General features: G+C 37.4%; 1 protein-coding gene across 3 annotated transcripts in view; it reads left to right on the top strand.

Annotated features, from left to right (window-relative positions):
- The window catches only part of SYT1 (synaptotagmin 1), a 221,844-nt gene that overhangs the window by 96,558 nt on the left and 109,767 nt on the right, over positions 1-15,519 (top strand). For all 3 annotated transcript variants that reach the window (XM_018572826.1, XM_018572812.1, XM_018572819.1), the window contains one exon: positions 4,785-4,969. In XM_018572826.1, coding sequence (XP_018428328.1) covers positions 4,785-4,969 — 185 coding nt within the window. The remainder of the gene's footprint in view (positions 1-4,784; positions 4,970-15,519) is intronic.

Genomic DNA, 15,519 nt, shown 5'->3' with positions numbered 1-15,519 from the left:
AAGTGCACTTACATTCAAATATGCTTATTCAGTATAACCTATGCAGGTAAAGAAATCCAGTCTCCAATACAAACAGGTGGAAATGACAACAGCAGGCCACACATTGTGTTTCATCACATAATCACTTACCATTAATTGACTCCTTTGTTACTGTCTGACTATGCAATCTCCTTTAAATATACTAGGAACTATGTAATACAAGGGCCTGCATAACTGAATACAGATTGATTGGATAGTTTATGTAGGTCCACATATTACATAGTTTTGGTAAAACTAAAGATTATATAGTTAGATTGTGATGTGTATGGTGAGCTTCAGCCTTTCCAACTGTGTAAAAACCTTTTGGTTAGAGTTTCACTCTTCCATTGTAATTGTCAAGCTGTTTTTTTTCTACAGAAATAAAATACAATGGTCATAGCATAAATGTTAAAGGACATTATATTATACACTGTCCACTTAAGTTTATATACCAGGTGATGATGTCAAAATTACATTAAAAGTCTTTTTTTTAAAATAATGCACCTCAGGATACATTAAAAGTAGTTTTTTTTCCTTCTTATGTGCTCTATGTTATTCTTTCCAATATCATGGAGGGATAATGAATGACAGATTAATAATTTGCTTGAAAGTGGTCTTGATTTAAGAAAATTACTATCGGAATTTGCTTTCATGATAAAAATTATGCAAATACTCTTGCTGAAATAGCTGGGAGGAAGCCATTTCTTTCTTGACGTGTATGAACAGTGCTGCTACTCCATGTAGAAGGAATGCTGTGACCATCCATGGAAGGTGTTCATTTTCTCACCTAAGACATAAATTATCACTTCAAGTAGCAATATCCTATCCAGCATCTTGCAATCATAATTTCCACTCCATTTGGCTACTTTGAGCAAGCAATTTTCCTGTTTTCAGCCTCTGTTCTCTTTTACTAAATTACTGCTGTTGCTCTTTCTTTTTTTCCATGTAGATGCTAAGAAAAGTATTGAGCTCTACCAGAAAGGTATGACAGGAAGGGAAAATGATCAGTCTGGTGATGGCAGGCATTGTTATTAGTGTCTCCATCAGCAGATGGTTCCTGGATTTTCTTTCATCATTATTCTAGCGTGTAATCACACAAGCAAAAATTGGTGGCAGTTTGTTATGCACTGAAGGGATGCATGATGAAGAGCTTGACGTGACAAAACATCCTACTGCACATCATTTCTTCTTAAGTAACTAATTTAATGTGGTTTAAAAACCTTGTATGTGGAAATGCCCATTGTTTTCTTTACATTACATTAGAAAGTGATAGCATAATTAGTGATGTCTTTATGAATCACTGAATTATCTTAACCAATGTTTATGTCGCTTTCAACATTCTACAGCAAGAAAGTTAAAGTGTATGTAAATTCAAAATCTAGTTCTCAGCATATTATGCATTATGACTTACTATATACTTCCAGCCCACTCGGATGTGAGCATGCTGCAGGTCTCATAGACATCAGCACTAAGGTGCCTCTACCTCCTTTAGGCCATTAACAAAGCACGCAGCCCTATGCTTCATTGTGTGAATGGCCCGGTTGAAGTGGGAGGCAGAAACAAACCAGTACAAACATTGTTACACTGGGTTACTAAATGACACTTGGAGACTATCTACAAGTATTATTTTACACAGAAGGGCTGCTCTTGCTATGTAAAAAATATGGATTCCCATCTGTCATTTTGACAACCTGTAATAGCTGGTAATAGGATTGGTGGCAGGGAGAAAGGAAAAGGATGTAGGAAAAACATATTAGAAACTTTGTTGAGATGTATCTCCTATGTCTAAGGGGTTAACTGTAATTTTTTTTCCCTTTCTACCACTGAACCTGTTTGCTTTGTACCTGCAACACCTAGTGGAAAGGTGCTTTAAAAGTGGCAGTGTTTATTTACAAACAGCGACCGGGGATCTGTAAGTTTAGCTGTGGTAGCACTACCGCTGATAACTGACAGATCCCTGGCATCTTTTGTTTGCAAACATCGTTGTGGCAGTGGGTCAACATTGCCAGGCAGCGCTCATCATGATTGACGTGGATCTACATTGTGGGATATTGTTTATTTTTTACTCTTATTCATTATTCATTAAAAGTTTTTCTTCCAAGTGTGGTTGTTTTATTTACTTTTTTTTAAAGAAGAACTATGAGGTGAGTTCTTTTCACTCACCTCATAGTTCTAGCCGGCCTGTGACAATGAGACTGTCACAGGTCGGCTCAGTAGATCGGGAGGTGAGCGAACACATACCGGGTTCGCTCACCTCTCGATCCTGTCACGGCTCTCTGCCGTGACAGGGGGAGGGGCTGGATTCCCCTCTCCCCGCTCCGATCTGCCAGCGCTGACTGGCAGAACGGACGGGGGAGGGGGCGGGTACAGCTGACTCTGCATCTAGATAGGCAGAGCCAGCTGTCACTCACGCAGCTGTAGCTCGCCTTATACTGAGCTTAGGGTAACGGGAGGACGCTAGTTTGTGTCCTCCCGTTACCCTAAGGAGAACTATGGGGAAAAACACTGACCCCATAGTTCTCCTTTAACATTGTCTGTAATGAGTAATATTAGGTACTATATACCCAATATTAATTTATGTGGGGGTGGTTCTGCTGGAGGTTCGGGTGGGCAAACTGTCCAAATATGGCCAATTTGTTTGGCGTTCTGGCAATAGCTCATTCCGACCGCTATGGACCAGAGAAATTTTTACATTTCTGCTGTGGGCCTATTGATTCAATAATAACTTTGTCTTTACTTAACAAAGTAATACATAAATTGTTTTTATAACAAACAAGGCTTTCTTTTGCAGATATTGCAAAAATGGTTATATTTTGTATGTAATCAATAGAGAAAAGATGCAATAAAACCAGAAAAAAAACTTTGGGGTCTATCCACTAAGCTGCCGTAGGCAGTCGAGTGATGAAAAAAAAAACTCTCCTGGGCGCTCTGGGAGTCTCCCGCTCTTGGCCGTCCAGGAGAGAAGTACTGATTTTTCTCTTTATTCTGACACGGAACCGTGTCAGAATAGAAAAAAAATAAAGAAATATTGCCCATAGGATTGCATTGCTAGATTCCTATTGGCTATTTCAATTTGCAATAGCCAATAGTAAACTAGCATTGCACCCGTCCTCTGCTAATGGACCTGATGGAGAACTGCAGCAGAGGGCGGGTGCAATGCTAGTGCTGCAATGCTAATAGGAATCTAGCAATGCAATCCTATGGGCAAAAATGTATTTATGTTTTTCTATTCTGACACTGCTCCGTGTCAGAATAAAGAAAAAAAAAGAAAAATCAGTGTTTCTCTCCTGTGCGGCCCGGAGTGGGAGACTCCCAGAGCGCCCGGGAGAGTTTGCTGTCTGGAGATCAGTGTCCCTGGTTAGCTGGTAACCAGGGACGTTGATCTCTCTGCAAGTGACCGGAGCCAGCCGTAAGATCACGGCTGGCTCCTCCCAGCTCTCAGAAGCAGGCTGTCAGCCGGCCGCTCGACCAGCTTCGGCTTTCAGCGCGGCTCAGCCGAGGTATATGCGTTCGGCTCGACTGAGCCGCTCGGCTAAGTTCGGGGGCTATTGTGAATAACCCGTACAGCAGCCCTTCGGTTCTACTGAACCAAAGGGATCCTGGGGCCGAAGCTAGCCGAAGTATCGGCCGAAGCTACGGCTAGATCCTTCGGCTGCTTCGTGAATAGACCCCTTTGTTTCTACTTTGATCATTAAATTATTTGTTAATCTAATTCATTTTAAATATCACTAAGATTATGATTCTTAGTAAGTTATGAAATTTATTTATTTTAATGAAATATATGGTTGATTTTTATGGTTTGCTATAAAATCTATTTTATTTACCAATAATAGTTTTACAGTATTATTTTATCTTTAGTCCTAATTTACAATTGTTTTCTAATTTTATCCATCATTATCTATAAGCTCTGTTTTCCAGTAAGCAGTAACAAATGTCATATACTAATATAATTGTCCTAATAAGTATAAGTTATTATCACGTATGAAATTGCTTCTTTTTAAGTGTTGAATATAGATAAATATCTGTATAGCATCTAAAAAAACCCCCAGAAATGTGCCATTGAGATAACACAAATTAGCAGAACTGTAGACCAACAACTATCTCTCCCTTCAAACACTGTCAGCTGCTTCTATTTACTGCAGGTCTCCAAACACTGATACAAGTCTGCTGGGATTTCTGACTTTTATATTAAGGGGGCTGGCACATAAGAAAACCCCAGTTTTTGACCCTTGGAAGTCACCTGACAAAAAAATCACAGGCCAGCAAGTACTTGATTGGTAATTGGTTGCTATGGCAGTGAACAATCACATTAGTTTTTCATTTTCCACACTGCAAATGTTTTCAGTTCAGGTTGAGCTCGTGGTCAACCAGAACCGAAAGCTTATCCTTAGCCCTGACAATCCTTGTCCCTGGGAAGTAAATTGAGGAAAAATCCAACATGTTGAGCAGTTGCAAAAATTGAAACAGGGAGCGATTATTTCAATGAGGACACTTGTTCTGGTGATAACTGTATATGTGGGGATTTCCCTAATTTTGGAGCGATTTCCTTTCACTTCTTATTGCGCCTGTGAGACTGGACATGAAGGTGAATCAATGAGACACTGATGGCAACCAGTCACAAAACAGAAATAATTAAATTAAACATGTTACAAACCTAGGCTATATGCATTGGGGTAGTATTTTTTTCTACTGTACATCATTCATTATTTGCATATAGGTGGGTCTCCATTTGACTTTATATCCCATGCATTGATTTTGTTTTTCAGTGCCACCATGGGCCTTAATTGCAATAGCCATAGTTGCCGTTCTCTTGATTCTTACCTGCTGCTTCTGTGTGTGTAAAAAATGTTTATTCAAAAAGAAGAACAAGAAGAAGGGCAAGGAAAAGGGTGGAAAGAACGCTATCAACATGAAAGATGTTAAAGATTTAGGCAAGAACATGAATGACCAGGTAAAAAACTATTTTTATTGTAGTTGCTGATATTATCATATGTAGAACAAAGTGATAATGTATCAACTTTTTACAGCCTTTTCTGAACAGGTACATAATAATGATGATTTAGTATGAATTTTTTTATCATGTTTTTGTTATATTTAAGATATTAGGCAAAATAATTATAATATTTTGCTGAGAACAGTAGGTAGTAAAAATCTTACAAAGTCTCGACACTTCTAGGAATGACAAATGTCTTAGTTCCCTGCTACGCTCAGTGGTTCCTCCAACGAGTCCCTGCACCTCCACAAGACTTAGTAGTAATGTTGGGGCTGGAAGGAGGAACCGCAGTGCAGGGCAGGGGATGCAGGCATTCAATACTCCTATAGCCACCTGCCAAGCAAGAGCCAAGCTTTGAATCTTGGAATGAAAATAGTCACTTTATAGTACCATGTGTTTCTTTATGTATAGCACTGCACAATTAAATGTTATCTTATCTTTTTATTAATTCAAATATTACATAATTCAGCTTGATTTTATGTGCTATGCAAACTAATTACAGTAGCTATCTGCAGAAACTATAGAAAGTATAGTTTATTATTTACCTAATTTGATCTATCTAAATTATTCCTATATAATAATTACATAGACCATTAATTACAGTTAAATGTGCAGCTGAGTTCAGAATTTTCAGAAATGCTAACAAAAAGCTGGCTAAACTATATTAATGACCAACAGTTATTGGCCTACTGTGAAAAGAATCTAGACAATTAAACTTGGTCTCCTTTTCAGCAGGTGATGCTCTTTTGTATTTTCAGCTCTTGTCTAATATCTTTTGGTTTTGAGTTACTCCTATATTCATAGTTGTTCCTCCCATGTTGCATTTATGTTTTGCTCAATGTTGTAAAAGCAGCCTTCCCATTGTCCTCACAGTCATTATTGCAGTAAAAACAATAATGAATTTAGATGGATTCAGTTTGGTATGAGTTTATGAATATGAATATGCCTTAATGTATTATTTTTGCAGGATTATTTAATTCTTCTTTCTATCTACAGGTATAGTATTTAATAAGACTATTCACAAAAGGGTGAAGAGTTTGGAGAAGGCAGGAGAAGTGAACAATCTGGGCCAACATAGCTGAACTGGAAAGTGAGCTGAATTATAGAATGTTTCCAAATCAGCTATTTCGGCCTAGATTGTTCACTTCTCCTGCCTTCCCAAATGCTTCACCCTTTTGTGAACAGCCCTGTATGTCTTTATATTTATACATTTGCATAACCTATTTTATATGTGATAAATTATTTAAGTATTGTGACTTAATAATAGATATCCTGATACAGATAGATATACTGTATACATGCACATATAGTTAGTTTATAGTAGACTAGGGAAAGGTTTTTTCTTTTCCTATTTTCTTTACATTTTGCAACCTTTTTTCCCCCATTCATTTAACTGTTTTGCTATATAATAAGGCCTTGTCACTAGGAAGTGTCTACTCTTCTTGCTGACACATGCCTGAAGTTTATCTGACTCACATCTGCTTTTTAATCTTTTTTTCTTTGTTAAAACTAGGACTACACATTAGGATAATTCATCCCATTGTATAATTTTCTCACTGAACTCAATATATAGGGGTCTATTCACTAAGCTGCCGTAGGCAGCCGAGTGAATGACCGAACTAAAGCGGAGTGAGTCGAACGATGTTCGGCTTTTCACTTCAGGCTGGTACGGCTGATTTCAGCCATATATCTGATTAAATCAGCCGTACATCGCGTGGCTTCGGCTCGGTCCCTCTGTGGGAACGAGCAGAACAGAAAAATAGCTTAAAAAGTAGAAAAAAATAAATAGAAAACGATTGTGCAAAGCTAGCAGTGTCAGCTAGCTCCGCCCAACTGTTTTCTATTGGCCGGCGGTTCTGCTGCCGTCAAAATCTGTCGGGCTATTCACTATAGCTGTACAGCTCCCGAACTTGGCCGAGCGGCTCAGCCGAGCCGAAGGCATATGCTTCGGCTCGACTGAGCCGAAATTAAACCTGAAGCCTTGCAAGTGACAGCTGGGCGGAGCTGGGCGGAGCAATGACAACCTGGGGACGCTGCTCTGTCATTGAACAATGAAAACTTTGCAGAGCCGGACTCGATGTCACGGCCGGCTCTGCCCAGTTGTTATTCATTGGTCGGGAACTGCTAGAAGACTCTAGCAGGTCCCAGCCAATAGGAAACAGTTGGGCGGAGCTAGCTGTCACTGATTGTTCCACCAAATTGTGTCTTTCTTTTTTTTCTTTTTTTCTTGATCTTTATTTTTGTTTTTCTATTTTCATTGATCTTTCTTTTTTCATTGATCTTTGTTTTTCCCTTTTTTATTGATCTTTCTTTTTTCTTTCTTTTTTCAGTGATCTTTCTTTTGTTCTTTCTTTTTTCGATAATCTTTTTTTTTTTTGGGAAATCTTTATTTATTTTTTAACATTGATCATTTCTTTACATTTGGAAACAGTTTTTTCTATGTTTTTTTTACAACTTTTTTCGCTCTGTACCAAGCAGAATAGCCGAGCCGAATGCCTGACGGAGGTTCGGCTCATCCGATCCACTTGTTGGATCGGCTGAGTCCAAGTTTTTCTGCACTTCGGCTCAGCCGAACATGCTGAGCATGTTCGGCCGAACCAAAGCAAGTTGATGTACGGCTGATTGCAGCCGTTGTACGCCTGAAATCAGTTGTACAAGCCTGAAGTGAATAGCCGAACAGTCTTCTCACTTCACTTCGGGTTGGTTATTCACTTGGCTGCCTTCGGCAGCTTTGTGAATAACCCTCTTAGTTTTCATCCAGCTTCACATTTGTGTTTCAATCAAGTGGCAGTTGCAATAGCAGCAGAGGTATAAGAGGAACTAAATAACAAAAGGCAAAAACTTTTGTCCCAACTATTTTGTTAATACATCACCATTGGGCGGAGTTAGCTTTAAAAGTTAATATAGTATTCATGTTTCACATTTTTGTTAGAACAAAAATGTAAATGTATTCTTTCATTAAATGTTATGTAATCTCTCAGGAACTGTCACTTTACCTTGTTTAATAACTTATTTTCGTCTTCCAGAGATTTGTTTAAGTAAAAAAAAAATGTTTTAACCAAAAAGCAATATCTATTTTTTTATCAGTTGCTAGTGACCCCTAGGGACTTTCCTAGGGACTTTGGCAGCAAGATCTTGGCAATTTCATTCCTAGCTTCTCCCACTTAAAAGGATTATTAGAAATAAGTCTAATTTTTTATATGTCTATGAATATATAAATATGTATATATATATTGTGTGTGTGTGTATATATATATATATACACAGTGGGGTCTATTCACGAAGCTACGGAAGGATCTGGCCGTAGCTTAGGCCGATCCTTCGGCTAGCTTCGGTGAACATGCTGAGCATGTTCGGCCGACCTGAAGCCACGCGAAGTGAGCCGATGTACGGCTGAAATCAGCCGTACCAGCCTGAAGTGAATAGCCGAACAGTGTTCGGCTCACTTCACTTCAGATCGGTCTTTCACTCGGCTGCCTATGGCAGCTTAGTGAATAGACTCGAGTATCTCACAGAAGTGAGTGCACCCCTCCCCTCACATTTTTGTAAATATTTTATGATAGCTTTTCATGTGACGACACAGAAGAAATGACACTTTGCTACAATGTACAGTAGTGAGTGTACAGCTTATATATCAGTGTATCATTTGCTGTCCCCTCAAAATAACTCAACACACAGCCATTAATCTCTAAACCACTGGCAACAAAATGTGAGGGGTGTACTCACTTCTGTGAGATACTGTAAAAATGCTGCTAAGAGAAATAGACTGCTACTGTGCAAGCACGAGTAAAAGAAAAACAAGGGGATGGACTGAACTATTAGGTTAAATGACACTTGGCTAAATGAAAAATGATAATAAGCTAGAGCACATTTTTGCTAACCGTGGTCTTTCTTTTAGGCATTGTCTTGTTTCCTCCAATTAATCTGGCACACAGAAGAAGAAACAGCATTTCTTTATTCCCTTATTTGAGCTAATGTCATCACAGATATAGTCTGGGTTTTTGTTTGTAACTGTTATTCATTTGACACACCACATTAATTTTACAATGTCAGATTGTATCCAACTAAACTACCATTTTTTACAAAATAATATATTTTGCTTTACATTGGCAGAGGGAGTCATTCACCAGTGAAGATAGTCCAGTTTTAATTGTTTATCACAAGAAGCCCTATATACCCAAATGTGCACTTTTTGAATTTTTTGAATGGCTAATCAAATGCTCACTGCTCTGCACTCACTCCTGCATGTAATTACAAAGAACAGGTGTTTAAGTTTTGCAAGAGAAGATAGGAACGGTTACACTTTCCACATATGTGCCCTTTTGCATATGTCATTTATTAATTTTTACATAACAATTTAAATGTCTTACTAGCACTGTTTATGGCTGTTATAGTGAATTGATGCAGGGACAATAACATATACATGTGTGCAACACACTATGGAGTCTCCCTACTTCCCACACTTCCCTTCTAAATAATAGTGCAGGATTTAACCTGATGCTGCTAACATTTATTAAGTAGGTCCATTAACATGGCTTGTACTACACAAAATAGCATTTAAACAAGCATTAATAGAGTTCTACAATTTTCAAATCTGAGGTAAACTTTGGAGTGTTTTGAGTTCAGAGACTGTTTTATCATGCATGGGTCTAGAGCAGACAGTGCATTTTTTAAATATTTGCAAAGTCTATAAATATAATATCTGTATTTTAACATCCCTTGAATGTATATTTTTCTTACCAGAGAAGTAAGCACAAACCTTTTTTTTGCTTTACTTCTCTTTTTGGTCATAAGAGTACATTCAACAATGTACTCATGTGACCTAAAGTTAGCAGATAGTGGGCTGATTCCATGCTACAACTGGGAAGGATCCCAACCATATTTCCAGGATCCACCCAGCTTCCTAAGTGACAGCTTGGTTTGCCTCTCTAGAGTCAAAGCCAGCCATGAACATTCCCTTCCCTGTCTGTTTCTCCAGTGAGTGCTGGAGGCACAGAGAGAGAAGGCGAGAATCCTGGCATGGAGCAGTAACTTACAGACACTGCCCTCTTCAGGGAGAAGACACCAAGAGCTGAGCAATCAGTGGTTACATAATCGCTCAACTCTTAAACCTGTGACACACTGCACATGAAGCAGTGCGGAGCGGTGGTGTGCGGACCTTTGCATGCAGTGTCATGAGATGAAAAATGTCATCTTCAGCCAACTAGCTTGCATGTATAAACTCGCGCATCAGGATGCAAAGTCTATTCGGTTGTAAAGCAAAAGCTGATTGGCTGAAGATGCAGTCTTTCATCTGGCCGTGCTCAGCTCATACACTGCATGCAAACGTCTATGCCTCACAGCTTTGCTTTGCTCCGTATAGCTTTGCATGCAGTGTGTCATGGGCTTAAGTCTTAGAGCCAGTGTGTGACGGCTACAGTGTCCCACAGATGCTCTAAGCTGCTCTTTTACTGCACTTCTTGTTTAAGTGCAGTAAAAGTTAAAGCTGAGCTCTAGAATGCCAAATGGTGTCTAAATACAAGTGCCATGTGGTTTATTTACTTAAATCTTGCTGTATTTTGTGCATTTCTTACAGATATGTATAGTAGTCCTATAAAAAAAAGTCCAGCCACTGGTGATCTCTTTCCTTATGCAGGCTAACGTGTCTTCTATCCACTTCTATCCTCTAGTTTTTTGCAGGCAGTCTGTAACTGGTGGAGCTGCTGGGCACATTGCTGCTCTCTGCACATGCTATGTGCAGCACAGTAGCTAAAGTATGGTATCAAAAGGCATTTGGTGAACACAAAATGGATTTACAGTATATCCTGTGTGGCTATAGAAGAATATATTTAAAGTTTTAGTGCACAAGTTCAGCTTTAAATAATGATTTAATGAAAAGTGCACTTCAAAAGCCACAATAGTTATGAAATACAGTAAATTCTGAAAAGCAATATATGCATTTTCTTCCATTTTGGACCATAATGAACAAAATGATTAACTTAGTAAAAAAATAGACATTAGACGTTAACTTTTGCTTTTTGATAGCTACAATTGAATATTCTTTATAACTGCAGTGTATTGGTAGTTTTGCAAAGTTAATATATATGGTCCACATTGTATTGCTGTGTTACTAACAATGTGTATTGTAAATGCATACTTTTTTGTTTTTGTGTTTTGTTTCATTTTTTTTTGCAATATGTCAGTTTTTGTACAATGTATTATCTCTGTTACTTAATGGAAAAATGGCCTGTTTGTTAAAAAATAGAAAGAAAGAAATAGACACATTACCTCAATATGAGCTCTTTTCTTTGTGACTGTATCATTTAAAAAAATCATCTTGTTTACGGGTACAATACTTTGTGGTTACTGCTGTGCAAATGAAATTCAGCTGCCATATGGCAGGTCAGTGGTCATTTCATAATGGTTTTACAGCAATGTTTTTAGTACTAAGAGCCTTTCTTTAAAGGTGCTATTAATATTTTCATTACAAAGCCATTCCTATTTAGAAAAAAGACCAGGCTAGTTCTACTTTTGCCAAGCCTTTTTGCCATACTTAATAAGATGAGATAAGAATAAATAAAACTTTGCTTTGATGACCATGATCACATGTACATGAATATTTTATTTAAGCCCAGTTACTTTATAAGAGTAATAAGTTTGAAGGCATTTATTCTGCTCACAAAAATTATTTTCTGTGGGGGTAAGAATCTATTTTGTATTTTAGGCCAAAGTGCCAATCACATTGACATCTGTTGTTTTTAATAAACTTATATAGCGACTACTAGGTTATACCTACATGGGTTGTAGAGAACACTGTCCCAAGGGTCATAAGGTAAAGGGTCCAAGCACATCGACTCCTATCATTTACCAACTGTATATTTTCTAAGGATTGCCTACATATATACCCCCTATATTATCTACCACTTAAGCTGCTAATAAGATTAAAATAGAAATTCTTTTTTTATAAATGATATTAAAAGTGTCAATATAATAATGTTTTTTCAAGTTTTAGAACAATGCACCCTAATTTTACATTTGATTTATTTTTATCTCTCATTGTAGAAAGAGGCCTTTTTTTGTTCTTATGTACTATGGTGTTGAACTACTAAAGGCAAATTGGCTGTCCACATTCCAAGACAAAGAGTGCCTAATCACAAGCAAGGAAAAGAAAAAAAATCTGTCCTGCTTGAAGATGATTTGATGATAGAAGTCATCAGAACTTCACCTCATTCACTAAGCATAGGGAAAATCCCTTGCAAAGTGAAAATGTCTACTCCATTAGTAAGTCAACCACTAAATGGTCCATCATTATAAGCAGCACTGTGCAAACCAAAAACACTCAACTTTTATATGTGCCCTGAGTGTCAGAAGACCACTTTTCTTGAACCCCAGTTGTTGACATGAAAAATATGGTATTGTGCATTAGCATCTAATTTATCCAGGGGACATATGAAGATCTTTCTACAGAACAGCAATGACCTACATGGCAATTTTCCCTGTAAATAAAATGAAGTGCTAATGAGATGCATAACTAATGGTCATTTCTCCATGCCTCTTACAATGGTTATGTGTGGCTGTCTTAATTTGATTTCTTCCTTCTGTGTCCTCCCTCTCTCTGTGTTGTATCTCATGACTGTTCTGGATTGTCACTTGCGGTAGGTTTTTTTTTTTCCTGTTTGGATAAACCATAGACAGTGAAAACATTTTGTGATTAGTTGTCTTGACAGCTGGGGCTTCTCAATTGAGATTAATCCACTTCTTAACACTGCTTAATACATCAAGAGGCTGAACTAAATTGATTTAATTCAAACAGAGTTATCCCCACAAATGCAAACAGAATTGCATTAGAAGGCTAAAATTGTGTAATTGCTGCAAATAATTAACATTTATGATATAAAAATTACAAATGAATCCTGTAGTCCATGTTACATTCCTATTATTATTTGAACTAAGACCCGTTATTTATATTACTTGATAAAATTACAACAGGCTAAGGCCAGCTTTTAACAGATAGATAGATACATGTATACATACATATATACATGTTATTTTCTAATACATGGTTAGGGTATACAAAAAACTATTTTAAAAACAAAACATTTCTGCATGATAGCTAGTTGTCAATTTCCCAAACAAAGTACTCAGTATATATTTTGTAAAAAATACACACTGTAAATAGAGGAATGGGGCAATACCATGGTTATCATACATTTTGACAAATAAAGCTAAATCCTACATTTAAAGTGACATTAGACTCAGGAGGTACATCTTAAAAATGCATCCACGTACCTTAACTATTAACAAAAATGTATCTAATTTGTGTATCACTCGGCCGTAGATCCTCAAATCATTTCTGAATTCATGCTGACCCTGTTCTTTCTTCCGCAGGGTGGCTACTTTTGTTCCCCATGGTGCCTGTGTGTGTTGTAAAGTAGCAACCACTCCGAGCTCGCTCCTGTGATGGACTATAATCTCATATTTCGCTAGATAATTTGTATTGAAGTTATAGTCTATCACAGGAGTGAGCTTGGAGAAGTGTCTACTTTACAACACACACACAAGGACCATGGGCAACAAAGGTAGCCACCATCCAGAAGGAAGGACAGGGTCAGCATGAATTCAGAGATGATATTAGGATCCACAGCTGAGTGATCTACAAATAAACTACATTTTGTTAATAGTTAAGGTACTTGAATGCATTTTTAAGATTTAACTCCTGAGTTTAGTATCACTTGAAGAATCTCCTATGCTCTTCTGCAATTTATTTTTGGTTGACATGCTATATACATGCTCCAAAGTAATAGACTTTGAAGTTCTGCACTCCATTTCACCACCTTCTATCACCACAGTGTGGCAGCTGCTACAAAACACTGCATATCCAAAACTTGCATGTATAGGAATGACATTTCCTATAAAAGTGTATACCTGCCTCACAGATGTGCAATGTACTCTCTTAACTGTGTCATAAATCATATGTCATATGGATTTGATAAACAGTATGGAACTTTAGATCCAAACACTGGAAATAAGGATTATACAGTAATAGACATACACATTTTCCTAGCTTCAAGAAAGTTTAGAGGCATGAAGTAACTTTTTACCTATAGCAATCAGTTAATGTGTCCACTTTAGAAACATTTACTATGAGACCCAATCTGTCTGATTTCACGTACAGCCAACAACAACCTTTGACACAATTATAAAAAAGCTAATATAGCTTTTTTTTCAGAAACACATGCACATGAAATGATTAATGGATATATTCCATGCAAGAGTGCAAACCTAACATCCAATTTAAATCCACTTTACTGAAACAAGCATAGGAACAATGGCAACCACTAAGATCAAGTTATACCTAGTAAAAGCAAAGCACACTTGAGCAGGGCAGTTTACAGAAAAACAAAACAAAGAACATTTCCAGTACACTTACCAGCTAGCCTGCAAGCTAGTTTACAGAACACTTGTCACAGAACAATACAATACAAAAAAACTCTAACACAATTACCAGCTCATCAGCACAAAAAATAAGTCCAAATTATTTTAACAATTGGCAATAAACATATGTTTTTGTTGAGTAGATTTGCAAACATACATAAAACCACACTGCCGCACCATGCCACCTCTGCAAAGTGCGGTCCTTAACTCCAGTCTAACAGAGCTCCCATCTTGGGATATACTAGAAGCCCATACTCCACACTGCAAAGAAAAAATGGCAACCTCTCAGATCAATTTATGCAGGAAAGTTGACAGAACAATGCAATGCCAGTATTATTTACTAAAAATGGATCGGTAGAAAATGTATTGGTATCCATTTTATTCCTTGCACTTTTTAATGAATAAACCAGTAATCTTTTTCTTTGGGTTATCATAGGACAGTGTTAAATAACTGCATACCTCTTCAAAAGCTTTTATGCTGTATCATAACATAAAAGATCTTTGAAATGCTATTGGTGGCTTAGATAAAGATAGGAAAACAGCTTTGTGGACTATTCACTAAAACCTCTGTTGGGGCCAAATGGTTTATGAGTGATTTGAATTCTCCGTGCTGTAAAACTGCTTTTGCCCAATGATTTAAACATGGCAATAAAAAAAAGCATTTAACATATTGGCAATTATAGCATGGTGTTCTGCCAGTTATATTCCTTAGTTAACATTTATCATGAACTTTTTTGTTGTTGTTGTTTCATTTGCTGAATAGCTTCTTGGCAAATATCTTTAGTTCTGAAGCCAAATCATTTTGAGCATTCCAGCAAAAATATTATGCTAAAATGTACTCCTCTTATCAGGCAATCAATAGAATAGATTTAATACACTGTGTTTTATGCAAATGGTTGACTTCATGCTCATTATGTAGATTTGCCAAAGCCTTAGATAAAAGTTAGGTCTTTTTGGACAAGTCTGTGAACCACATAAATATGAATCAGACTGTGCTCACTAAACCTGCGGTCACCAATCACTTTATTTCTGACCCTCACAGAAAAGATCAGAATTGTAAACAGCAAAGTATGCACTGCTGCACCAGTGTTTGT

This window comes from Nanorana parkeri, unplaced genomic scaffold, assembly GCF_000935625.1.
Source record: "Nanorana parkeri isolate BGI_ZX_2015 unplaced genomic scaffold, ASM93562v1 scaffold45, whole genome shotgun sequence".
In the NCBI taxonomy this organism is placed as follows: Eukaryota; Metazoa; Chordata; class Amphibia; order Anura; family Dicroglossidae; genus Nanorana; species Nanorana parkeri.
Note: the sequence above shows the minus strand (reverse complement) of the source record. Positions and strands in the feature narration are given on the sequence as shown.